A 27086-nucleotide genomic window follows, 5' to 3' on the forward strand; every position below is an offset into this window, starting at 1 on the left:
GATGCCTTAACAGATGTGCCCTATGATCAGTAACAGTGTTGTGCAAGGTCAAAAATTGTGCTCGCTGACAACTTGTCCACCATGCACCCCTCCCCGTGTGTGTTTGCGTTCTTGCATTTGCTTGCTTGTGTATGCATGCATGTGTCTTTTGTGTGGTGTGCGCGCGCTTATGCTTGACATATGCATGTGCTTAAAAAGTGCTTATTTTGATGCTTATAATGGGAAAATCTTTCTTTTGCTTCTTGCCTCTTTAATAATAAATAAATAAATGATAAACCGATAAATAATGTATTTGATAAATAAATAAGTGGCACTCATATGCCACTTTAATAAAATTACCAACAACAACAATACAGAAGAATGAGAGGCAACTGGCATTCTGTGAAGTATGAAGACTATCAACAGCCAGGAGGCTTCCATGGGCTTCTGGGTAGAGTCTCGAGTCTCGAGTCTGAAGGTCTCATCTCAGGACAAGGGACTTCAGTGTGTTTCTGGCTTAAATGGCAGGACTTGAGGAGACACACGTACGGTGCCAATCACTGTCTCTCTGATAACATGATGTAGCTCAAAAAAAAAAAAAAAAAAGCATGGCACACCACCATTGCGCTAGTATCCTGTTATGGATAACAATCCCACCACACTCACTCCACTATCCAAGCAAATGAGCAGAGTGGGAAAACATGCTTGACTAATATCTGATCGATGCCTAAACAGCATTTCCTCTGATTTTTTTCATCTATGTGCCGACTGGGTTTTGTTCTGGACAGCAGTATCAAGGCAGTGTGTGTGCACACATGCATTCAGAGTGGTGCTTTCCTGGTTCAACCTGAGTGGGATCTACAATTAACTGAGTGGTCATCAAAAAAACTTGTGAGTATGCACACATGTGTACACCATAGAGGGAACACTGCACCTGAGCTGCAATTCTCACACACCTCCTTTTCCTGGGAGAGCTGGACTATTCCGCATGGGTCTTCTGACATAAGCAATTGGAGGCATTGCTCTGAAGAAGGGGAAGGCAACCTTTGCTCGCCAGATGTTGAGCTGCAAGTCCCTTGATGGGAGTTGTAGTCAACAGGTGGAGAGACAAAGTTGCCTACCCTGTAGTTTGAGGGGCACTGTCCCAGTCGAGAACAGCAGCAAACTTACTTTAGCAATGACTTCAGGGTGACTGATAATGAAGCCTGGAATCTGGGCAACTCCACTCTCTGATATAGCTCTGTGAAACAATCCTTTGGACAAAGGAGACAAAATCTGCAAAAAATTAAAATGGGAGAACCGAATAATACCATTAAAGAGTCAAGGGGTTTAAACAACAGAGGCATCGGGTTTCCTTAAGGAGGCAGAGGGAAATGTGGAAGTCTTCTGGGTGTGAATGAGGCCTCTTGAGCTGAAGGTAGGGCAGCAGTTTCCGGGCGGGGGGGGCACACAAGCCCTCCCTAACCCTAACTCTAACCCTAACCCTAACCCTTTATTATTATTATTATTATTATTATTATTATTATTATTATTATTATTATTATTATTATTATTTTTAAAGGTATCTACCTTTTTATAAGGAAAAGGGGGCAGGTAGGATTTGACCCACATGCCTTCTGGTTCTCTAGCCAACTAGTGCATCCTGAGAATGAGATGATCAGAATCACCAACCCATAACTTCATAAATAGGACAAAGTTAAATGTTATTGGATTGGCATTAAGAATCCTAATGTTGGAGGGGTCTCCTTGGCCACCCGGGCCACCCCCCACCCCCTCATCCCGCTTGATGCAGGAACCTCTGAGCTAGCTTAGAGGTCTCCATTCTCAGTACATGCCAAGGATTGGAGGTGCCATTTCCTGGGCTCTTCTCAGCATGAATAAAAACCAAAACTAACCTTCACACATTATAGGGCCCACATGTTTTATTTGGTGGGGGGGAGAAAATAATGAGGAATGTGAAAGAAAGCAAACCTAACAGGGGGCGCACATTGCCGAGTTAGCCCAAGTGAGCTCAGTCAGTCTGAATCATGGCATCCTAGAGTTGTAGGGGATCCTTGGAGGCCATCTAGTCCAACCAACTGTTCAATGCAGGAAACCCAGAACGAAATGGCTTTCTAGCTTCTGCTTGAAGACTTTCCGCAAGGGAGAGCCTCCCCCACCCCCTGCAACACCAAGAATTGGTTTCGTAGTCTTGCTGCTCCAGCCATTAAGATGTTTCTCCTAATGTTCAACCAAAATCTACCCTCCTGTGACTAAAGCCTGCCTTACAGAGCAGCGGAGAACACCTTTGCCCTTTTCTGCGTGGCAGCCCTTCGGGGACTTGCAGAGTTCCACTGTGTGCTCACTCGGCCTTCTCTTGCCCAGGCTGAACAACATCCCCTTCAAGCTTTCCTCACAGGCCGTTTCCCCCAGACCGGTGTCTCGTTTGGAACTGGCTGCCTTCAGGGCCTCTCTGTGAGGGGATGGGGGACGTGGCGGCTGCTCCGGTGCCAACGCTAGACCGAGTGTGTGTGTCCCATATTCCTCCTACCTGTGCACCGACACTAAATCCTCCCGCAGACTCTCCAAATATGGTCACCGAATGGGGATCTCCTCCAAAAGCCTCGATGTTCTCTTGGACCCACTGGAGAGCTGCCACTTGATCCAGGAGGCCCCAGTTTCCACGGGCATCTTCGGAACCAGTGCTGGAAGGAGGGTAGCGCAGCCCGTCAAGCCCCCAGGAAGGACCAAACTGTTGTGTGTATTTCCCCCGCTGGTCACAAACGTGACCACAAGGGAAAGAGGGAAACTTCCCCGTCTCTTAGTCATTTGGGCTGGCAACTCCCTCCTGCACTTGGGGGCCTGGTTCTCAGGGCAGCCTGGCAGTGTGCCTGCCTCCTGGGCCCTCACTCCGCTCATCTTCTCAGACCTCAGCCTCCCTTCCCCCGTCTCCCCCTGGTCTGTCCTCCTCACCTCACTCTTCCTTCACTACAACAGTGGTATTTGCCAAGGTCTTCTATGTCTTGACCAAGCGACCTTGACTAAGGTAAAGGTAAAGTGTGCCATTGAGTCAGTGTTGACTCCTGGTGCCCACAGAGGCCTGTGGTTGTCTTTGGTAGAATACAGGAGGGGTTGACCATGGCCTCCTCCCGCTCAGTGTGAGATGATGATGCCTTTCAGCATCTTCCTATATCGCAGCTGCCCAACAGAGGTGTACCAGTGGGGATCTGAACTGGCAACCTCTTGCTTGATAGTCAAGCATTTCCCCACTGAGCCAGCGGCATCTGGTGGGCCACTGTGCGAAACAGGGTGCTGGACTAGATGGGCCTCCTTGGGCCTGATCCAGCAGGGCTGTTCTGATGTTCATTAGGTGGCTCACCCTTCTTTATTTGTTTGCTTTCAGATACTTACAGGGTGCCCTTTGGCACAGACTCCCAGGGTGATGTTGGATTGAAACATGCAGAATGCAACACAAGTCAACAAAAAACCAGCAAAGCCCAGCAGGCAGGCAACACCAAAACCCACAACCCTCGAACCAGCTACAAAGCAGGATGCTAGAACAGCTGGGCACAGGGCAAAGGGACGGGACGGCCACAAGGAAGCCTTCCCCGGCACCAAAAGGACATCACGGCTGGCACCAGGCGAGCGTTTCTGGGGGGCAGCGGAGAAGGCTCTCTCTTCCCGGTCACCAGCACCCGCCTGGCCTCTCGTGGCTGGCTGGGAGAAGCTGAGGAAGAGTGGAGGATGCAGGCAGGCCTCCTGTGTGGGGTGGGGGGTGGGGGGAGGCAGTCCCGGGACTAAGCCCTCACCTGCCCTGCGGCAGAGGGGAAAGGGCCAGCAGCTAGACCATGCCATGTTGTCACCGCAGTTCAGTCAATGGAGAGTGGCAGGCAGTCAGGCAGGCAGGCAAGGAGACGCTTCCTGGCCTACACCTGAAGTCTGACCACCTAAGCTCACGAGCATGGAGAGAGGGAAAGGGCCGGCCGTCTGACCACTGTCACAGAGACCGGGCAGGTATGTCTTGTACACTTTAATCGGGGCAGCTATGCGGGGGGTGGGGGGGTTCGCCTTACCTGAAGAATCCCAGAAGACCCAGCCTGTACTGCAGCACCACCACCACCACGTCTTCATAGGCAGACAGAGCAGACCCGTCATAGATTGAAGCCCCCCCAAACACCAAGGCGCCTCCATGGATCCAAACCATCACCTGGAAAACAAAATGTTGGCGGAAGGGGCTGGTGAGCACTTTGCGTTTCTGGGGTCATCCTCCATTAAAAAACCATCGCTGTGTGAAGTGTGGGAAGGTAAGTGGCATCTCTTGAAAATATTTTTAAATCTCGTTTTGTCAAGTGGGCAATTTGATTTGAAACCACCAAAGGCTCTGCATGTGATTCCACAGTAAAATATGCATTTTATGCCAAACGCTGGTTTCCCATTGTATTTTCACTGGGATCTCGGGGACTCCACTCTAACCACTACTACTCCTGGTCAAACACTCAGCCTGGCCCCAAGGAGCAGAACAGCCACTGCTCAGGCGGGGCGGCCCCGTCACTGCCCTCTTTCCACCAGCAGGGGGCAGGGCAGCAGACCCTCGCCTGCCTGCAAACACTGGCTGTGCCTGTGAGGCCCGGAGCCCGCATATCCGAGTGCTGACCATTGCTCATTACTCTCTGTGTGTCTCTCTGCAGGCAGCCCTCCCACAGGTGCAGAGAACAGCACTTTCCACATGCCCCGTGCTGTGCACTCCACCAGGCAAGCGCACAGCATGACCAGCAGCAGTGACCTGTGTGGTTCCAGCTGTTCCTCTGAGGAGTCGCCAACCTACTTGTTTCAGATGTGCAGGTTTGCAAGCTCCGTAACAGACAGGCATATAACAGGTACAGTCCCAGCCCAATGCCTCCTGCTATTCTGCTGTCTGTCATGCAACCTGCTGGGTGGGCTGGCCGGCCACTCCACTCGGGGGCCATTCCTAGCATCACAGACAATGAGGGGGAGGGGGGCACCTTGGAAGGGGCCTTCCGCTCCCGAGATCCTGCTCAGTGGAGGACACAGTCCCTGCAGGGGCATCGTGAGGGGTGGGGAGGGGGCCGTGTTCACCCCTCTCCTCAGCGCCCCCCCCGGAGTGAGGGAGATAATGGAGACAATAGGGAGGGGTGCAGCTGAGGGCCCCTCAGGAGCTGGGGGCCCCGGGTTCTTTGAACCCATCCTCCGCTCAGTGACAGCTACACCCCTGACAGATGCCCCCCCATCCCTGAGGCTCACAGTTGTGGGTGATGCTTCTGTGCCAGGAGGGGCATAGGGAGCCCCTTCCCGGCTGCACCCGCGTTCTTCCGGCCTCAGGAAGGATGGGACTCGGGAAGGGAAGGGAAGCCGGGAGGAGCCCGCTGCTTTGCCCCCAGGGCTCAGGGCCTGCCACCCCTCCAGCAAGGGAAGGCTCCTCCAGTCTCACCGCAGGGCTCTCATGAGGAACAAGGCACCCTGGGGAGGGTGGGCAGGGCTGCAGAGGAGGGCGGCCATGGGAGTGCCAAAAGGCAGCCCTTGTCCCCACACGATGACTGGCTCCTCTTCAGGCTGGTCCAGACACGGCAGGTGTGGAGCGCCCCCCTCTGTGGAGACTCCCTCTCCCCCCCGCCCGCCAGCCTTCTGCAGTGGGGTTTGAAAGAGTGGCTGCTTGTCCTCCAGAGTTCCACCGGACTCGGGCTCTGAGAGGGAAGCCCCAGGGGGTGATGAGAGAGAGAGAGAGAGAGAGAATATGTCCCTGTGAAGAATGCATGTGTATTGGCTTGCTTTGTGTAACCATGCTGGTGTCTGGTTGTGTGAAGAGGTGACTCCTATGTGCAGATCCACTGGTGCCTGGAAAGGACCCATTTCTACCCATGTCTGTTTACAAGCAGTCGCTTGGACAAACACAGGAACACAGGAAGCTGCCATATACTGAGTCAGACCCTTGGTCCATCTAGTTCAGTATTGTCTACCCAGACTGGCAGCGGCTTCTCCAAGGTTGCGGGCAGGAGTCTCTCTCAGCCCTATCTTAGAGAGGCTGCCAGGGAGGGAATTTGGGACCTTCTGCTCTTCCAGAGGCAGAGCGGCCCCATCCTCTAAGGGGAAGATCTTGCAGTGCTCACACATGTAGCCTCCCATTCAAATACAAACCAGGGCACACCCTGCTTAGCCAAGGGGGCAATTCATGCTTGCTGCCACAAGACCAGCACTCCTCAGACAAAGCTTTGGGGGGTTAGGGGGAATCCAAAACGGCCCAGTGAGAAGGCTCTCCCAGGTAAAGGTCCTGTCCAATCAGATTAAAGCACAGGATGGTGCTCTGCAGGATTTCAAAGGTGCAGCTGGGCTAGGATGGGCTGGGCCGATGTCACCTTTCTGGGCTGTGGAGAACAAATAGTTGGTCCGAGCAGGCTGGGCTGGCCGAGGAACTGCAGATAGGAGGCAACCCAGGAAAGAAGGCAGAGACTGAAGAACTGGTCACTAGGGAGGCCGGGTGAACAGCAGACCATCCAGTGTATAAAGAAAGCAGAGTTTTGCTTACAGGCAATTTGGCTTTGGTGTCGGGTGTGAAAACGTTCAGGTAGAGACAATCTTCAGACACTGTCAAGTTGGGACATTTGGCCTTCAGCATCTTCTTTATGACATCCACCCACTCCAGATCTTGAAGGCACCTTCCAAAGACAGAAGAAGAAAGGGAACCCCTGAGAAAGAGGCCAGTCAGCTAAATGCCAGCCCTAGGGCACAGCAGCACCTTGGAATCCCAAAGGGGGTGGGGTGTGGCGCACATTCAGTGTGTGGTGTCTATACTAGCTATTTCAGCCATTTTCATCATTGCTATTCCCTCTCCCCAGGGAATCCTGGGGGATGTAGTTCTGTGAGGGGGAACGGATAAACATCTTTAACATCTACATGAAACTGCTGGGAGAGATCATCAGGAGGTTTGAAGAAGGGTGCTATCAGTATACTACTTCTCCAGGCCGACCTCATCAGGAAATGGCATATCTTCCCTTGATGCCTGCCTGGAAGCGGCAATGAGCTGGATGAGGGATAACAAACTGAAGTTGAATCCAAATAAGACAGAGGTACCGACTGTGGGGGGTCCCGACCTGAGAGAGGGTTTAGAGCTGCCTGTTCTGGATGGGGTTACACTCCCCCTGAAAGATCAGGCGCAAAGCTTGGGAGTGCTCCTGAACCCAAAGTTCTCCCTGGTTTCTCAGGTTGCGGCAGTGGCCAGGAATGTATATGTCGGCTGATATGTCAGCTACGTCCATTTCTAAATGACCTTAAAACAGTGGTAGGATTGTAGGAAACTACAATTGGTACAGAATGTGACAGCCAGAGTGGTCTCCAGGACAACACAAAGGGACCATATAACACCGGTTTTCAAAGAACTGCACTGGCTGCTGATATAATAATATTAATATTAATAATAATAATAATAATCCCCCAGTGAGGCACTACCTTGGCGTGGTTGTGGGGCTTGTGTGCTCTGAGGAAGGTGAGAGCTATGCCAGAGGTCCAACCATACTGGACAGGTCTCACCAGAGGAGCCAGACAAAGAGTGCCTCTCCCATCAACAATATGGTAAGACGTAACCTTAATAAATCTATACCAGATCGGTCATCGCCCGGGTCAACAAGGACCGCGCCAGGTGCTGGAGTCCCTGGACATCTGGTGGCAAGTGGGCTACAGGACTCAGGATCTTCAGTTGAGCAACCAGGGCTGAAGACAGCAAAGTTACTGGAAGAAACGTCACTTAACCGAAAAAAATATACGAAAAATGCCAACAAGGAAATAATGATCTGCTATTACAAGTCTAGTCCAACTAGAAGAGGTTATTTAAAAAGAATGTACCAAATTTGGAAAGAGAAGCATCCAGACTCAGAAATAACAGAACAAAGGCTAGCAGACCAGAGAAGATTCATAAGAAGAAATAAAGTATTCACAGAAGTTGAGCTGGAAGAACTGCAAAGAGCAACACAGGCTCAAGATATGGAAGAAGAATTACACTAGAAGAATTACTAACCCCCACAGTGATGTAGATAGGCTATACCTCGGGTGGAAGAGGAATGCTGCAAGTCCATCAAACAGTAGAGGAGGCCTTGAAGAATATATAAAGGACAGTGAAGAAGATGCACTTCAAATGGTTAATAACGCGAAACTATTCAACACCAATGAAACAAAGTAGACCTACAAGAGAAAACAAGTCAAGAACTGAGCAGAAAAATGGAAAAATAAGCCACTGCATGGACAATATTTGCACAATATAAGTGGAAAATCAGACACCACCAAGACCTGGCAATGGCTTAAGAATGGCAACTTGAAGGAAGAAACAGAGGGTTTAATACCTGCTGCACAAGAACAGGCACTAAGAACAAATGCAATAAGAGCAAAAGTCAAAAAATCCACAACAAACAGCAAGTGCCGCCTTTGTAAAGAAGCAGACGAAACAGTGGACCACCTAATCAGCTGTTGTAAAAAGATCGCACAGACTGACTACAAACAAAGGCATGACAAGGTAGCAGGGATGATACACTGGAACATCTGCCAAAAATACAAGCTACCTGTAGCCAAAAATTGGTGGGACCATAAAATTGAAAAAGTTGTAGAAAATGAAGATGCAAAAATATTATGGGACTTCTGACTACAAACAGACAAACATCTGCCACACAATACACCAGATATAACTGTAGTCGAGAAGAAAGAAAAACAAGTTAAACTACATCCAGAGTAGTTGGAAGGCTACTCTGTGAAGAGCAGACACAGCTGAGAAGGTGAGCAAGCTTTTCTAAACATCCAGCCTTTCCCCCTTCAAACAAACTAACAGAAAGAGGGGAGTTTTGCAGGGGCTGTTTTCTCTTTAAGGGGCAGGTCTTAGTCTCTCTCTCTTTCTCTCTGTCTGAGTGTGTGTGGGGGTTAGGGTGAGGGTTAGGATCTCCAAGGGATAGGAGCCGATAGGGTTCCAAATCCCAGTGTTTACTCTTTGCCTGCTTGGAGGGGGTGGAGTCCGCTAGGGCTGGGAGAGGCCCCACATTCCTTTCCTGTGACTCACATCCTGTGTCTCAGTTGGAAGGCTACTCTACCAAATAGGTGAAGACCTGGGAGCATAGCGAACAGGGATAGCAAACAGGACGTAGGAGTTTTGCAGGAGTTTAGTGGGAAGTGTGTGGGGGAGCCTGGAACAAGCCCCTGCGATCACAAGGAGCCCGGTGGAGAAGAGAACGTAAGTGCAAATCCCTCCCTTGTATCCCTCATATTCTTGGGAAAGGCTGTTTGGACAGATAAATTGCTGACCATTACAGCTGAGAACTATCCTTCTAATAAACAGATAATAAACTACTTACAATAAACTATCTCTAAATACTGTAAACAGCCAACAAGACAGTATGAAGATAGAAAGTCAGCAGGGGAAGGGGCACTTCCCAGTGTATTGCACAGAGCGCCACATTTTGTATGACTATTTGCCCCATGGGCAGAAGACTTGGGTGTGTGCTCGGTGCAAGGAGCTCCTGGACCTCAGGGAACAAATCCGTTCCCTTGAGAACAAGGTGGCGGATCTGGAGAAGCTCAGAGAGAAAGAGAGGCATGTGGACGAGACCTTCAGGGATGTGATAGAGGCATCCCACTCCAGGGCTGGTAGCTCCTCTGCTGTCAGGGAGAATGAAGGTCTCAGGCAAGGAGGACATCGGTCTGAGGAAGAGGGAAATGCTCCTTTAGAAGGGACTCCTTCCTTGGATGATGAGCCCATATCCTATCACACGGGGGATACTCCTCTGGGGGGTGGGGGCCTCCTTGTAGTGGGTGATTCGATCATTAGAGGGATAGAGAGATGGGTTTGTGACCCGCGTGTTGACCGCAAGGTGACTTGCCTGCCTGGTGCGAAGGTGGTGGACGTCACGCAGCGTCTAGACAGGCTCCTAGGCAGTGCTGGGGAGGAGACAGCTGTCGTGGTGCACGTTGGCACCAATGATGTGGGGAAATGTAGTCGGGAGGTCCTGGAAGCCAAATTTAGGCTAATAGGTAGCGTATTGAAGTCCAGGAACCCCAAGGTAGCATTCTCAGAAATGCTACCTGTTATACGCGCAAGTACAGTGCAACAGGCAGAGCTGAGGGGTTTCAATGTGTGGATGAGATGTTGGTGCCGGAAGGAGGGGTTTAGATTTGTTAGGCGCTGGGACACATTTTGGGGCAAGCAAGGCCTGTACAAAAGAGATGGGCTGCACTTGAACCAAGATGGAACCAGACTGCTGGCACTTAAAATCAAAAAGGTTGCAGAGCAGCTTTTAAAATGACACCTGGGGAACAGCCGATGGGAGCTGGGCAGCATCCCGTTTGGCAAAAGCCATCCTTTAAAGTGTGAGGGTGCAGAGAATTCAGATAAAACAGAAGGGGACAGGGCAGAACCACATAAAGAGCAGATGGGAGCCTGTGCCAGCAGGTCAAAGAGTCATAAGAATAGCATACTTCAGGGGAGAGATTCAGTGTATAGGTGCTTATATGCCAATGCCAGAAGCCTCTGAGCCAAGATGGGTGAGCTGGAGTGCTTGGTGGCTAACGCAGAAATAGACATAGTGGGCATAACAGAAACATGGTGGAACAGTAAGAACCAGTGGGACATTGTTATCCCTGGATATAAACTCTACAGAAAGGACAGGGAGGGGCGCCTTGGAGGAGGGGTAGCACTGTATGTTAAAGAAGGGATAGACTCTCACAAGCTAGAAAACCTAGGTGGACTGGAGTCCTCCACAGAAACCCTGTGGGTGACTATACAAGGCCAGAAAGGGAACCTGCTACTGGGGACGTGCTATCGCCCTCCGGCTCATAGTGCCGACAGTGACTGGGAGTTGCTGGAGGAAATCAGGGCAATGTCAAGGAGAGGCAGGGCTGTAATTATGGGTGACTTCAATTACCCACACATAGACTGGGTAAATTCACAGTCAGGTCAGGACAAAGAGGTCAAATTTCTAGATACACTAAATGACTGTGCCCTAGAACAGTTGGTCATGGAACCAACCAGAGAGAAGGCGACCTTGGACCTAATTCTGAGTGACACCCAGGACCTGGTGCGTGACGTCAGTGCCATCGACCCTTTAGGGAACAGTGACCACAGTGCCATCAAATTCAGCATACATGCGGGGAGAGAATCACCAAGGATGTCTAACATGGACATTTTGAATTTCAGAAGAGGAAACTTCTCCAAAATGAGGAGTATGGTGAAAAGAAAGCTGAAAGGGAAAACCAGGAGAGTCACTTTGCTCCAGAGTGCATGGAGTTTACTCAAAACTACAATACTAGAAGCCCAGTTAGATTGTATACCCAAAAGGAGGAAAGATACCACTAAGTCCAGGAGGATGCCAGCATGGCTCACGGGTACCGTCAAAGAAGCCATAAAAGGGAAGAAGACTTCCTTCCGAAATTGGAAGGCATGTCCAAATGAAGAGAACAGAAAGGAACACAAACTCTGGCAAAAGAAATACAAGGTGACAATAAGGGAGGAAAAAAGAGAATTTGAGGAACATTTAGCCAAAAGTTTCAAGGGGAATAATAAAAACTTCTTTAAGTACATCAGTAGCAGGAAACATGCCAGGGAGGCGGTTGGGCCATTAGACAACAAGGGAGTGAAAGGGATTGTTAAGGAGGATATGGAGGTTGCAGAGAAGCTAAATGAGTTCTTTGCGTCTGTCTTCACGGCAGAGGATACTGAGCATATACTTGTTCCTGAACCAGGCTTTTTAGGGATGGAGGCTAGAGAGCTGAGTCAGATAGAAGTGACAAGAGATGAAGTACTTTTTCACACAACGCGTGATCCACTTGTGGAACTCTCTGCCACAGGACGTGGTGACAGCCAACAACCTGGATGTCTTTAAGAGGGGTTTGGATAACTTCATGGAGGAGAGGTCCATCAATGGCTACTAGTCAGAGAGCTGTGGGCACCTTCGGTCTCAAAGGCAGGATGGCTCTGAGAACCAGTTGCAGGGGAGTTATGGCAGGAGAGAATGCATGCCCTCTACTCCTGCCTGTGGCTTCCAGCAGCATCTGGTGGGCCACTGTGTGAAACAAGATGCTGGACTAGATGGGCTTCCTTGGGCCTGAACCAGCAGGGCTGCTCTTATGTTCTTAATCGACATAGCAATACCAGGGGATAGCAGAATAGAAGAAAAAGAAATAGAAAAAATCACCAAATACAAAGATCTACAAATTGAAATTGAAAGGCTGTGGCAGAAAAAGACCCAAATAATCCCAGTGGTCATTGGCGCCCTGGGTGCAGTTCCAAAAGACCTTGAAGAGCACCTCAACACCATAGGGGCCACAGAAATCACCATCAGCCAATTACAAAAAGCAACTTTACTGGGAACAGCCTATATTCTGCAACGATATCTATAACAACAGCAACAACATTGACAAGAAAATCCAGCCATCCCAGGTCCTTGGGAAAGACTCGATGTCTGGATAGAAATAAACCAGTCAATAACACCTGTCTGACTGTGTAAATAAATAAATAAATAAATAAATCTATTTCTAGACCGCCCTTCCAAAAATGGCTCAGGGCGGTTTACACAGAGAAATAACAAATAAATAAGATGGCTCCCTGTCCCCAAAGGGCTCACAATCTAAAAGAAACTTAAGATAGACACCAGCACCAGCCACTGGAGGGTCTGTGCTGGGGGTGGAGAGGGCCAGTTACTCTCCCCCTGCTAAATAAAGAGAATCACCGCGTTAAAAGATGCCTCTTTGCCAAGTTAGCAGGGGTTAATATGTTTCCAGGTGAAATGCAAAGTGCTGGTTATTTCCTATAAAGCCCTTATCGGCTTGGGTCCAGGCTATTTGAGAGAGCGCCTCTTTTGTCATAATCCCTGCCGCCTGTTACAATCTTCTGGAGAGGTCCGGCTACGGTTGCCACCAGCTCATTTGGTGGCGACCCAAGACCGGGCTTTCTCTGTGTCTGCCCCGGGGCTTTGGGATATGCTCCCTGCTGAAATAAGAGCATCTCCTCTCTTTGTTTTCAGGGAGACCCTCAAGACTCTCCTGCTCATCACAAACTTTTAATTAGAATTAATTTTAATAATTTTAATAATTTGTTTTACTGTTTTATACTGTTGTTTTTATTTTGTCTTGTGTATTTTAATTTGTGTTGATTTCTAAATCTTTTTTATTTTGTACACCACCTAGAGATGTTCATATCAGGCAGTATTAAAATATGACAGATAGAGAGAAAGAGAGAAAAAATAAGCATCTTGAACAAAGAATTCTCAGCCCCCTCACCAAACTGCCATTCCCCGGGACTCCCGAGGGGAAGTTCAAGTGCCGTGTGATAAAAGCAACAGGCCTCCGTCACTCTGCCCCTGTTGATAGCTGGCTGCTGCTGCCCTTCTTCTTCGTCCTGATCTTCTTGCCTCAGGGCCACCCACATTCAGTAGCCACTTCTGGCCGTGTTTACCACTGACTCACCTGTTGCAGTGAGCGCTAGAAGGGCCCTTCCACCGCTCTCACTTCCCAATGCCAATTTACCTGAAAAGAGGCCCTCAAGGCACTTCATGTGGCTCAACTGGAAAAGCGAGAAATGCAATGGCCCCAGCCCGGCTGAGAAAGCACAGCCGTGGTTTGCTACCTGCCTCTTGGCAGGAATGTTTGCTTCACACACACACACACACACACTGCTAAACTGGAGGGAAAAGAGGGGAGAGACCTGTCTTGTCTTGGGACACCTCCATGCACAGGACTTCTGCTGATGCCCAGAGGTCAGCCACGTGAGGAGGGCTGCCTGGCTCCTTGGGTCCCCTCTTGCCTTTGCCAGAAGAATGGGCAGCCGGCACAGGCTTGCTGAAGCCTCCCTTGGCTTGAAGAGGCTGGAGGCTGATTGGGAGGCCCAGTCTTCCAAATGCCATGTTGTGATGGATCTACATGCCTGCTGTGTGCCTTGGAAAGCAGATATCAGCCAAGCCAACTGGGACTCGGTCAGAATTCTCTGCCAGTCCAAAGTATGCTCTCTTTCCCCCAGTAATGCAGCTACTAGCTGGTCCAGGACAGTGAAGATGGTCCCGGTGAGGTCTTTCGTTGCAGCTGGTAAAGAGGCAACAAGCATTTAGTTCAACCTGCACAGGAGGTTAACCAATCCAGCCCAATAGTCTTTGGATAATACTGTCCTCCTTTGAGTCCTGTATGTATCATACAATAGACATTACCCTTTCGCTGACGCCTTAACCTGCCTGAGAAGCATTAACCAGACACTCTAGCTTTGGATCTCTATGTCAGGGATGACGAGAGGCATAAACTGTAGAAATGCAACTGCTCTCTCTCTTTTAAGGGGACATTCATAGACCGACGTCCTGGCTGCAGAGGTGATGAACAGAAAAAATGCACATTAAAAAGCCGCAGACTTAGTAATGTTTATGGTTCAGCACTGAGGCTTGCTGAACCACCCAGAAGTGCTTTGATAGGGCATATCATGAAACACGTCTGACTCTGAGCTGCCCGATCCATTGACACTCTGGCTGCACCACCTGTTCAAATCTGAGAACTCTGGGGCCAAGTTGGGGGCTTCCTCGCCTTGCCTCCTCCTCAGACATTTCCCTGACAATTCTACTCAGCAGGTGCCTTTCCAACGGGGTCCTTCCTGGCTGCAGCAGAAGACCAGCTGAGGCAGCAAAAGTCCAAGCCATCAGCTCAGGCGGGACCAGCTGCCGTTGGGGGCCATCCCCGGCTCCCCCAAGTGTCCCCTGCAGGGGCCAAGCCCCACCTGGTGGCTCTGCCCCTTCACGATGTCACAGCAGGAGAGGTTTGGTACCGGGATGCACTGGGGGCCCTCTTCCCTCCCTCTCCTCTTTTCCTTTTGGATCGTGGCTACTGGCCTGCATGGTTTGGTTAATCTTGAAACCTTTTAGATGGTGTCCTGTATTATTATTATCATTGCTCCCGGGCGTCCCCTTAGCCCCACCACACCTCAGCAGGCGCACCTAGGCAGCAGCTTCCTCCTCTCTGCAGGTGAGAGATCCCACCTCTATAAAACACTGGCCTAGTTGTCTCCTCAGGCAGTGGAAACAGAAGAGTTATTCATCACTATGGTTGAGCAATAATGTTCCATCTCCAACATTTCTTCAACACAATAATCTCTCAATTTAATCTTCTTTCCCCCCTCATAATAATAGTCCTTTTCTGTCATTTTATTTTCACCAAAATATTTCAAAAGGGATTTGGAAGCCTGCTTCCTCCCTCCTGTCTCCCCAGCTGTACAGGGAATGTCTTATTTAGGAACATGGGAAACTGCCTTAAACCAAACCAGACGATGGGGCCGTCTTGCTTAGTGGCTTTCCAAGGTTTTAGCTGGAAATCTTCCCCAGCCTTGAACTTGAGACCTTCTGCACGCAAAACAGGTGCTCTGCCACTAAGCGACAGCCCATTAGGAGAGACCTGTGATTGACTCCTGTCCGCTCGCAGCTTTCAGCACATGGGAGTTTCTCCACTTTAAAAACCAACACACACACACACACACACACCCTGCAAAAAAAAGCACAAGCCTAATTATTTCCCAAACTCCCTACTCCCAAATAATATCCTGATCTTGTATAAAATCAGAGTTACTGGGGCAACATCACAACTTTTGTTTGCTCTGCCCCAATTCATTAGTAAGGTTGTTTTTACTGTGGGCTTCTGATGGGTCTAAGTTGTGCTCGATTCTTCTTTTTCTACCATAACGTTTCATGATACATCCAACCCGTATTGTCTTGGTCAACTTTGGGGGACTTGAGCTGCGTCTAAAACCCAAGCCACCAGTTTGCTACACTCTGCAAAGTTTGGTGGTGGGTACTAAGGAAAAAGGAACTTCATATTAATTTCATCAATTCATACAAAAGGACATTCTTATAAATGCAACCCATGGCTAGTAGTGGTGGTAGTTAGTGGTGGACTCTTACATTGGGGGGTGTAATGTCGAGTCTCTCACATGGCTCCAGGGTTCCGCTGGTTGTGGTGGAGCAAACCGCAGGGATCCGATGGGTGGCTTGGCGAAAGGGATCCCAAGAAAGACCTTCACCTGCTGGCTGGCGCCTTCCACACTGGCGAGTTTGCCTTGGACACGCCCATATTTAGTCACCACTTCCGGCTGGGGGTTTCTTTGCCCTAAGGAATAGGCACACAAAGAGCCGGTTAGGGTTAGGGTTAGTTAAGAAGCCACAGAAGCACCTTGCGGCTTTTCTGTTCTGTTTTCTGCTCTATGTTCTGGTCTTAGCTTGTTTGGGCCACAGTTTACACTACAAGGGAGAGAAGATCCCATTCCAGCTATCCTGCCTATCTACAGAGTAGACGGTTCTCAGATCTCTCCCAGGAAAGAGGCCGTCAGAATCCCGGGGAGGAGCCCAGCTTCTGGCTTCTTGGGCGCCACTCACGTCTCCAGATTCATTGTTGGGGGCTGGCACAAGGCATCACGAGGCAGAAAAGGCTTCCTGGGCACGGACCACAGTCACTTGGAGGGTGTTTGTGGGGGCTGTGCAAATGCAGAGGGACGTGAGTTTGGGGCAGTAACTAACTCTGTTGAATAAACAAACCAAGGGGGGGGGCTGGGCAGCCGGCTCTGACCATTCCAGAGCACACCGGAGGGAGCCAGCCTCCTGCATTTCGGCAGCCGTAGTGGCGACTGGCCTCTTGCTTGCTCGAGCACAGGTCAGGTGCTTGGGACCGCCTTCCATGGGTGCTGGTGGCTGGGACGCGAGGCCTGCTACATCAGAGCATGGAGGAAGCCACCTCCCAGGCCGAGGAGAGGGGCGTTGCTGGCAGTGATGTGGAGACAGGTGGAATTTCAACAGGTGGGTGCAAGTGTTCTTTATTAGCACACTGGCAAATACTGTGCATGGACACCACCAGCAGCACGATTAAAGTTGCCTGTTTTCCCCTCTCCCTTTGCCCTCCATTACCTCATGAGGAAATCTCTCTCTGAAATTACTTCATCTGGGAAATCCTGTGAAGCATGAGGCTAAATGTCTGGCCATGGAACCAAAGGAACGCCCAGCACACCTCCTCCAAAACTGGCTCCCAAACTCAGCCAAGGGGCAAACCTCCTCGTGTACCGCCGTGGAAACAGCAGGATCCGCCCAGCTGGTGTTTTTGCCCCCGCCTCAGTCTCGAAGGGCCAGCTGATGCCGCTCCCTGAAGGGGGGAAGTGGCCTGTCTGTGTGGGAAGGCCCCCCCCCCCCGCAGGGCCGCTCAATGCAGGCACCAGGTCAGGAAGGGGGAGAGACTCTGGGGAATCTCCCTGGCAGCCAGCCAGAGCTGGCATCAGGGGGGCTCCGTGCCCTCCGGCAATGGCCAGGGGCCCACGGGGGCCAGCTGTCCTGGAAGTGACCGGCCCCAGGCTGCAGCCCACCTTGGTGTGTTGGAGATGGGCACACTGCAGCCTTCCAGAAACACCCAAGGGGCAACTGACAAACACTCAACAAAACAACAAAGAAGACCCACCAAGGACAACCAAAGCACCAATACATTAGCAGTCCGAGACAGAGTCTGGAAAACACAGCCCAGCGCATGCAGGGTGAAAGGCAGATTTAAAGGCAAGCTAAAAAGGTGAGCCCTTCAGACAAAGGTGGCAAAAGCAAAGCACGGAGGAGGAGGAGGAGGAGGAGGAGGCGGGAGCCTCGGAGCTCCTGAGGCAGGCAGGGCCGCCTTGCTCAGCCTGGCTCTTCCTCCCCCCCCCCCGCCCAAGTGAGCAGCAGACGGCCCTCAGGGAGGGCAGGACAGGCCGGAGGGCCACCCCAGGCAGGGGGGCGGTTGCAGGAGTGGCTGCCCTGCAGGGACTTTGGACCTGGAACGCAGCCAGAAGCAGGCTGAGAAGCCAGCACTGGGGCAGGGAGAGCAAGGGAGGCGCAAGTCCGTCCGGGGGGGGGGGCGGGGGGGCTCCTCCACTCCGCAGCCTCGTCACTGCACTGCTCATTGCAGAGCTGCAGTTTCTGGGCCCTCTTCAAGCCCTCCTGCTGGGCAGGCCACCCCAACCTGCAGCGCCCTTGCACGATGCCCCTTCAGCCACTGCCGGAGGGGGTGGGGTGGGGCACTCCTAGCAGAATGTCCGGCTTGTGCCCCAGAAGCAGGAAAGGGAGCAGGAATCTCCCCCCCCCACCCCACAAGCATTTGCTGGGCGATTCCTTGCGTTGTGGGTGTGTGTGTGTGTGTGAGAGAGAGAGGAGAGACTCAGACTCCTGGACGCGGCTGCAAAGAACCCCCCCCCTTCAGAGCCTTCCTCTTGGGTTCCTCCAGCCCTGCAGATGCCCCACATGCTGGGGGCCCCTCCCTGCCCCTCTTGCACTTAGTAGGTCCTGATCAGCAGCCCCGCTTTGTTGCCTCCTCTCCCTGGCCCCAGGCCCCTCCTCTCCCTTTCGGTCACCGATATTCTGCTCTGTGGGGTGAGGGTGGGATGGTGGGACTACCTGCCTCCTGAAAGCACACCTTTGTGGAGCTCAGAGGGTCAGCGCTGTAGCTTACTGGAGGGCTTACTGGAGCACCCATGTTCAAAGGCAGTATATATTTTTTATTTATTTATCGTATTTTTACACCGCCCAAAACTTACATATAGTTCTGTGTATCAGGTGCTGCCGGTGGGGGGGCAGGAGACAGGGGCAATGGTTGCCTTCCTGTTCTGTCTGTGAACTTCCCAAAGGCTCCTGGCAATTGTCCCGTTCTTGGACAATTGCCCAACTGATCCACTCCAGGACCGCCCTGCTGATTACAGTGCTGGACTAGGACCAGGGAGACCCGAGTTCAAATCCCCCTTCAGCCACGAGACTAGCTGGGTGACTCTGGGCCAGTCCCTTCTCTCTCAGCCTAGCCTACTTCACAGGGTTGTTGTGAAAGAGAAACTCAAGTATGTAGTACACCGCTCTGGGCTCCTTGGAGGAAGAGCGGGACAGAAATGTAATAATAATAAAAGGAGCTCCCAAGAAGAGCTTCTTCAGACTCGCCGGGAGTGTTCTGGCCTCGGCCCACAGCTCCTGCTAACATGTCTTGATGTGCTTTTGCAAGGAGGCTCCAAACAGCCCCCGAAGCAGATGCTGGATTTGCACAGAGAGGTCTCAGAGCAGACAGTTGCCTCTGAGCAAGAGCAGACGAGCAAACGTTGCAGCCACACACAGCACAGGCACGCCGACTCTCTCGGGAAAGCCCAAAGGCAGAGAAAGTGAGGAATGCAAGCGGGAGACAAACCCAGGAGACCCCCAAGCCAGGAGGGACCTTGCCACCCCCAGCGGGGGGGGGAGGGAGGGTCTGCCGGGGCCTGCCTGGCCTGCCCCCCCCCGAAGACCCCAAGAAGAAGCCCCCTTTACCCTCAGCTGCCGCTCCTCCATCCAGGCTCAGGGTCCAGAGCAGAACTCCGAGGAGCCAACGCCGGGCAGCCGCTCGCGACATCCTCCTCCGCCGCGTCTGCCGCCCGGAGCTCAAAGGCCTCTGGGAGGGAAGGGCCCCCGCAGGGAGCGGCGTGTGGCTGGAGGGGGGCGCCCAGCCCAAGGGAGCCGCCGCGGCCGCAGGAGGAGGCGCGGAGGAGGAGCCCAGCAGCCTCGGAGGATCCCTCCGGCTGGAACCGGCGTGGAAGGTGTCAGCTGCCGCCGGGGGCTGCCAAGCCCAAAGGGAGCGGGGCCAGAGTCCGCGGCCTTGTCTCGTGCTGACACAACCGGGCAGGGGAAGCGGGATCGGCCGCTCGAGACAACGCACAGCGCGGGGTGAGCGGCAGCCTTTTGTGTGCCCAATGCAAAGCGCGGCTGAAGCTGCAGCGGGGAACTACAGCGGCTTTTCCGCCGCGCATACGCGGTGTTTTGGGGCTGCCACGGGAATGCCGACGGCATCTTGCTTACAGCGCAGGCAATGCAGACGCCCGCTGGAGGGTGGGAGCCTGTGCCCTCTGGAATGCGCCCTGGCCCGGCCTGGGAGCCAGCCCCTCCCTGGGCACGGCCCACCCCAGCAGCCTGCAAACCCCTGTGTGGGGCCGGGGCAGGATCCTGCCACCCCGACTGTGGCGGGCAGCAGAGAAGTGTCGCCACGATCTCGGCCCGTGGCCTTCGCGCCTCCGTCCCGCCACCCAGAGGCCTCCCTCCCCCCCCCCCCGGGGGCCTCTGCCCGCGCTGCCCCTCAGGCCTGCCACTCCCTCCTGCCCAGGACACCGGCAGGATCCCACCCGCTTCTGCTGGCCTCGGAGGAGGAGGAGGAGGCGGCAGCCGCGCTGGGTTCAGCGGAGCTGGTTCTGAGGCAAGCAGGTAGATGGCGGGACCTCCCCCGCCGCCCCCCCCCCGGGCCCTTCACTCACACAGGGAATTGGGGGGGGGCGACAAGGATCACCCCGACAGTTGCAGAGCCAGCAGGAGGGGGACCTTCCCCACAGCTGTGCGGCAGCCGTGATCCCCGCACCTTCCCCAATTCCCACCTGGAGGCAGGCGGGGGCCAGATGAGGCTTGCCGGAGGGAGGGTGCTGTGAGCGGAATGGAGGGGACCCAGCCCCCCCCCCGCATCTCCTCTCGTGGGCTCCAGTCCTCACCCCAAAGGGGAGGAAGGGCCGGGTGGGGCCCTTCAGCACTGCTGCCCTGAGCCTGCCCCCTGCCCTCTCCCCAGGCCAGCCCAGACCCAGCAAGGCCACCATCCTCCTGTCTCCAGCCCCTGGAGCCCTCCTGGCTCTTCCCTCCAGAGTAAATGGAGCTGACACAGGAGAGCCTGGGGCCCCCTCCCACCCCCTTGCAGGGAGGGAGAAGTGGGCCCGGAGCAACTGACTTGGGGGGCGGGGGAGGCCCAGGCCCTTCTCCTGCGCGCCCCCTTTTTACTCCCCAAGAGGGAGCTTCCTCCACACTCCTGCTCCTGACCCTGTCCAGGCACATTCACTTCTTGATGGGTCCAATGGCATCGTTACCATGAAAAGTCCGACACCCCACTGAGAGGCCGTTGCTCCCACTGCAGTGGGGGGGCTCCCACTGCAGTGGGGGGGCTCCCCCTGCCCTTCCAGTCCCCAACCAGTACAGGGAAGAAGTGCAACTCACTCCGGCCCATCTGGGGGCGAGTGAAGCCCGGAAGCAGCTGCTTCTGTCACAGGAACCGGGAAGCGGCTCATTTATTTATTTATTTTTTATTTATTTTTGCATTTATATACCGCCTTTCGTTAAAAAGATAACCCCAAGGCGGTTTACAAAAGTTAAAAACATACAATAAAGACAATAAAAACATCATGTTAAAAATATAAAAACATAAAAACAGGCATAAAAACAATACAACAAATACAACAAATAAAAACACAAAGAAGCTGCAGTAGAAAACGATCATGTAAAAGCCTGGGTAAAAAGCCAAGTCTTTAAAAGCTTTCTAAAAGCCGTGATGGAGTCCGAGGAACGAATGGCCACTGGGAGAGCATTCCAGAGTCTGGGGGCAGCAACAGAGAAGGCCCTGTCCCGAGTGCACGACAGCCGGGCCTCCCTCATTGTCGGCACCCGGAGCAGGGCCCCCTCAGATGTCCTTGTCAAGCGGGCAGCAACCCGTGGGAGCAGGCGGTCCCTCAGATACCCCGGGCCCAAACCGTTTAGGGCTTTAAAGGTCAAAACCAGCACCTTGAATTGGACCCGGAAACGAACCGGCAGCCAGTGCAGCTCTTTCAAAATGGGGGTAATATGTTCCCAACGGGCAGCTCCGGATAAAACCCTCGCTGCCGCGTTTTGCACTAGCTGCAGTTTCCGGATATTCTTCAAGGGCAGCCCCACGTAGAGCGCGTTACAGTAATCCAGCCGCGACGTGACTAAGGCGTGGGTAACCGTGGCCAGATCTGCCTTCTCGAGAAAGGGACGCAGCTGGCGCACCAGCCGAAGCCGTGCAAAGGCACCCCTAGCCACCGCCTCCACCTGAGCTTCCAAAAGCAGAGCCGGGTCCAGTAGTACCCCCAAGCTGCGTACTTGCTCCTTCAAGGGGAGTGCAACCCCATCCAGAACCGGTAAAATCTCCTCATCCCGATTGGCTCTCCTACTGACCAACAGTACCTCCGTCTTATCCGGATTCAATTTCAGTTTGTTAGCCCACATCCAACCCATCACGGCCTCCAGCCCCCGATTCAGGACATCCACCGCCTCCCTAGGATCAGATGACAAGGAGAGATAGAGCTGAGTGTCATCCGCATATTGCTGACAACTCAGTCCAAATCTCCGGATGACCTCTCCCAGCGGCTTCATGTAGATGTTAAACAGCATGGGGGACAAGACCGATCCCTGCGGGACCCCACAGGCCAACGGCCACGGGGCCGAGCAGTAGTCCCCCAGCACCACCTTCTGAACCCTCCCCTCAAGAAAGGACCGAAACCACTGCAACGCAGTGCCTCCGATTCCCATACTCGAGAGGCGGCCCAGAAGGATACCATGGTCGATGGTATCGAACGCCGCCGAGAGGTCCAGCAGAACCAACAGGGACGCACTCCCCCTGTCTAGTTCCCGGCGTAGGTCATCCACTAGGGCGACCAAGGCAGTCTCAGTCCCATACCCGGGGCGGAAGCCAGATTGAAAAGGGTCCAGATAATCCGTATCATCCAAGACCCTCTGCAGCTGGGACGCCACCACACGCTCCATCACCTTGCCCAGAAAGGGGAGGTTAGACACAGGTCTATAGTTGTCCAGGCTGGAGGGATCAAGGGAGGGCTTTTTTAATAGAGGTCTTACCACCGCCTCCTTAAGGCACGATGGCATCCTGCCCTCCCTTAATGAAGCATTAACGATCACCTCCAGCCATCTACCTGTCCCCTCCCTGGCAGCTTTTATTAGCCATGAAGGGCAAGGGTCAAGAGCGCACGAAGTCGCCCGCACACTGCCCAGGATCTTGTCCACATCCTCAGGCCGCACCAACCGAAAAGAATCCAACACAACGGGACCAGATGGTACCAAAGGCACGTCTGCCGGAACTGCCAAAACTCTGGAGTCCAGGTCAGCACGGATGCAAGCGACTTTATCTGCAAAGCGACAGGCAAACCGATCACAAAGAGCTGTAGATGGCTCCTCCCCCATTGTCTGGGGGGATGTGTGGAGCAAGGTTTTCACCACACGAAACAGCTCTGTTTGTCTGCACTGAGCAGACGCAATGGAGGCGGAGAAAAAGCATTTCTTCGCCGCCCCCACCGCCACGGCATAGTCCCTAAAATGGGCTCTAGCCCGTGTTCGGTCGGATTCGTGACGACTCTTCCTCCAGCGTCGCTCCAGCCGTCGCCCGAGTTGCTTCATCGCCCTAAGCTCCGAGGAAAACCAAGGAGCCGAACGGGCTCCACCAAGCCGGAGAGGGCGCTTGGGGGCAACCGTGTCAACAGCCCGGGCCATCTCTCCATTCCAGAGATCAACCAAGGCCTCGACAGGGTCACCAGCTCTGGACACTGGAAACTCCCCGAGGGCCGTCTGAAATCCAAGCGGATCCATAAGCCTCCGGGGGCGGACCATCTTAATCGGCCCACCACCCCTGCAGAGGGTAGACGGAGCAGTCAAACTAAACCCCACCAGGTGATGATCTGTCCATGACAAGGGAGTGGTCTCAAATTCCCCCACCTCCAGATCATTTATTTCCCGGTCGGCAAAAACCAGATCCAGAGTGTGTCCCGCCACATGGGTAGGGCCCGATACCAATTGAGACAGGCCCATGGTTACCATGGAGGCCATGAAATCCTGAGCTGCACCCACTAGGGGGGCCTCAGCGTGGACACTGAAATCCCCCAAAACAATAAGCCTGGGGGAACCCAAAGCCACCTCCGAGACCACCCCCGCCAGCTCAGGTAGGGAGACTGAAGTGCAGCGGGGTGGTCGGTACACCAGCAGAATCCCCAGCCTATCTCGGAGGCCCACCCTCAAGGACAAACACTCAAAATTCTGAGATTGCCTGACCGGGCACCTGGAAACGGGAAGAGTCTCACGAAAGATGACTGCAACGCCTCCTCCCCGACCCTCGAGGCGGGGCTGCTGCACGATCTGGAAACCTGGAGGACAAAGCTGAGAGAGACCAACCCCGCCCAGCGGATCCAACCAGGTCTCCGTCACGCATACCAGGTCAGCACGCTCATCCACAATCAGATCGTGGATAAGAGATGTTTTTGCGTTAACTGACCTGGCATTCAGCAGCAGCACCCTAATCCTCGAAGGAGTGTTCCCAGAGCTCCCTAGGGTCAGAGGGTTGGGAGAAGGGCCGGAAAAAGGAACAGGCCTCAATTGCCTGGACCGATTTCCCCTGTAACGGCCTGCCGAACTCCCACCGCCATACCTCCCTCTGCCCGCTACCCGTGATATTGCCGCCCCCACTCCAGACCCACTTTTTCGCTCCCCCAGGCACATCTCCCCAGAATAAACCACCACGGCTTCTTGGCTTAATAAAAAACCAAGACCAGACTTGCGTGATCTCCTGCTAGCTTCTTGATTGTGGGAAGACAGTTCTTCAGGGCAGAAGGAAAAGATCTTCAGGGCCCCAGGCAGCTCACCCCACGGCTGAGAGCCACAAGGACGAGAGCCCTTGTGCTCTCGCCCTTCGGCTCACGCCAAGAGGCTCACGCCCCTGGCCCAGCCTGAGCTTTAAAGCCACAGAGTCAGCCCCACAGATGGAACACACCTGAAGAAAGGTAGGGCAGAAGCAGAAACACAGTCACTGCCAGCCCAAGACCTTCCCTCTTCCCTTCATCCAGGACGGAGGCCTCAGCCTCCCAGGAGGCAATGGCTTTGGGGGTGGTGGTGGTGGCTTTTGCATCCAGCTCCAACTGCGGTTGAGGGCTCGGGTTGAGAGCGCAGCTGCGACTCGGGTGGCTTCACAGGGCACTTGGCAGCATGGAGAGCCCCTCGCAGCAGAGGGCGCTGGAGGCCCACCCCCCACCCCGCACCCCCAGCGAGCCCCGGCTGCTGCCAGCTGAGACCAGGGCCGCTGGAGAGTGTCGCCTGCTGCCGCCTGCCTCCACCTTCCCAGTGCGCTGGGCAGAGTACAGGATCACCACCGGCCGCCACGCTCTGCTTGGGAGGGGGCAGCGAGGGGGCAACCGGGCGGGGCCAGCAGATTTATTTGGGCCGGGCATGGGGTGGGGTGGGGGGTCTACCTCGGGGTGTTGAGCCAGCTGCAGTGGTTCCAGATCACCTTTGCTGGACAGGTCTTACTGCTGAGTAAATGAACATAAGAACTGGCCCAAGAGAACAGGGGTTGCTAGATGAAGGAAACAGTGTTCAATGAAGGGCTGTGTAGAATCCCCATTTTCCAAGCGGGAAAGCGGCAGCCTCAGCGGTGCTCAGGGGCCCAAGCCTTCAAGGAACTGTCGCTAATTGCAGACCAACACAAGGATCCAATCTAGTCTCTCTTTCTCCTATTTCTCTTTCTCCTAAAGGTTAGGTAAAATGTGCCGTCAAGTCGATTTTGACTCCTGGCACCCACAGAGCCCTGTGGTTTTCTTTTGGTAGAATACAGGAGGGGTTGACCATTGCCTCCTCCCGTACAGTATGAGGTGATGCCTTTCAGCATCTTCCTATATTGCTGCTGCCCAATATAGTAGCAGCTGGGATTCAAACCGGCAACCTTCTGCTTGTTAGTCAAGCATTTCCCTGCTGCGCTACTTAAGGTGCCTCCTATTTCTGAACATGTTTAAATTTGGGATGGATGGAGAAACTGCGAGCAAGTGGCAGGTACCGGTAGACTTGGGCTGACCCACAAATATGCCAGTGATCAGGAAATCTGAAGAAGAAAAAACCCATAGGGGCAAAACCATTTCCCCCAACTGCCCTGTGTTAGTCAATGGGACAGAATGTTCATGCACGTTAACAAACAAGCTGGTGGGCAGAGGTAATGGTGGGCTAGTTAGCCCACCAGCAGGGAAGAAGACCCCACCCTCTCCAACCATTGCTCCCCCACAACTGGTATTCAGGGGCATACATGGCCAGCTCATCCATGAGGCGAGATGAGGCAGCCACCTCCTCAGCCTCACCCAGGATTGGTGCACTGACCAATTAGGAGGAGAGCTGGTCTGGTGGTAGCAAGCATGAATTGTCCCCTTTGCTAAGCAGGGTCCACCCTAGTTTGCATTTGAATGGGAGACTTGATGTGTGAGCACTGTAAGGTATTCCCTTTAGGGGATGGGGCCACTCTGGGAAAAGCATCTGCATGAGCATGCAGAAGGTCCCAAGTTCCCTCCCTGGTATCTCCAGATAGGGCTGAAAGAGGCTCCTGCCTGCGACCTTGGAGAAGCTGCTGCCAGTCTGGGCAGACAATACTGAGCTGGATGGACAGTTTTCTGACTTGGTAGAAGGCAGCTTTCTCTGTCCCTCCACTGCAGCCCACGCCCTCCCCGCACCCGCCGCCGCCATTTCAAAAGATAGAGGGGTGGTGCTGAGCAACAGGGAGCATCTCTGAGTCACTCCGGCAGCTCTTGTTCTGCTGTCTGCCTTTTGAAAAGAGTCTCCACCAGAGGCGCTCTTACCCCTGGACTTCCGGGCGGAAGTCCAGGGCCTCCAGTCCCAGAAGGGCCCCTGAATCCTCTTTAGTCTGTCCCGAGTGGTGTGGCCACTCAGCCGAGCAGGATGATGCTTAGTTTGCAGGGGCGGGGTGGGAGGCTCCACAGGCCTTGAGGTCCAGGCTCCAAAATCACCTAGCTTCACCTCTGCTCGCCACATCCCTGCGAATCCAGTTGCTCCATCACCTGCACTGACCTGAGCAAAACCAGCCCCTTTAAGAGCCAGTTGCTGGGACGGCTTTTTGCCTTGAACAGAAAGACCATCAACGGAATCTGTGTGCTGGAATCTATGTGCCTGGAGGCAGCATTCAGTGGGTGGAGGAAGCCGCCAGAGGCCTCCACGCAGCGCTCAGAACGGACACCTCACCAAAGACAACCAGAAGCTCCAGCATCCTCAAGCAGAACACTCCAGTGCTGATGGCCTCAACCTTCCTGGTTTGGAAATATTCCCTACAGAGAAAGCATCTAATCCAAGGTTCTTGGAAGAGAGAACTTCCAGACATACAGACTTAAGACCCTCACACCACTTGGCCTCAGTCGTGAAGTGTGTGTGTGTGCATGTTGACCCCTGCTAACCCAGCAAAGAGGCACCTTTTTAAAGGGGGAGAGTAACTGGCCCTATCCACCCCCAGCACAGGACCTCCCGTGAGTGTTGCTGGTGTCTATCATATTGATGTAGATGGGG

General features: G+C 53.4%; 2 protein-coding genes across 5 annotated transcripts in view; one reads left to right on the plus strand and one right to left on the minus strand.

The window, feature by feature from the left end:
* LOC128327212 (fatty acyl-CoA hydrolase precursor, medium chain-like) overlaps nucleotides 1-19458 on the minus strand; it is a 37290-nt gene extending 17832 nt beyond the window's left edge. Inside the window, exons 1-6 of the mRNA XM_053255673.1 lie at nucleotides 19260-19458; nucleotides 15870-16074; nucleotides 6500-6629; nucleotides 4032-4165; nucleotides 2510-2663; nucleotides 1150-1254 (exon numbers count right to left, since the gene is read on the minus strand). Of these exons, the coding sequence (XP_053111648.1) occupies nucleotides 1150-1254; nucleotides 2510-2663; nucleotides 4032-4165; nucleotides 6500-6629; nucleotides 15870-16074; nucleotides 19260-19341 (810 nt within the window). The 5' untranslated portion in view covers nucleotides 19342-19458. The remainder of the gene's footprint in view (nucleotides 1-1149; nucleotides 1255-2509; nucleotides 2664-4031; nucleotides 4166-6499; nucleotides 6630-15869; nucleotides 16075-19259) is intronic.
* A 61-nt stretch (nucleotides 19459-19519) lies between these two features.
* The window catches only part of LOC128327208 (maestro heat-like repeat family member 5), a 122708-nt gene continuing 115141 nt past the window's right edge, over nucleotides 19520-27086 (plus strand). For all 4 annotated transcript variants that reach the window (XM_053255653.1, XM_053255657.1, XM_053255658.1 and 1 more), the window contains exon 1: nucleotides 19520-19652. The gene's annotated coding sequence lies outside the window, so the exon portion shown is untranslated. The remainder of the gene's footprint in view (nucleotides 19653-27086) is intronic.

This window comes from Hemicordylus capensis, chromosome 5 (assembly GCF_027244095.1).
Source record: "Hemicordylus capensis ecotype Gifberg chromosome 5, rHemCap1.1.pri, whole genome shotgun sequence".
Classification (NCBI taxonomy): Eukaryota; Metazoa; Chordata; class Lepidosauria; order Squamata; family Cordylidae; genus Hemicordylus; species Hemicordylus capensis.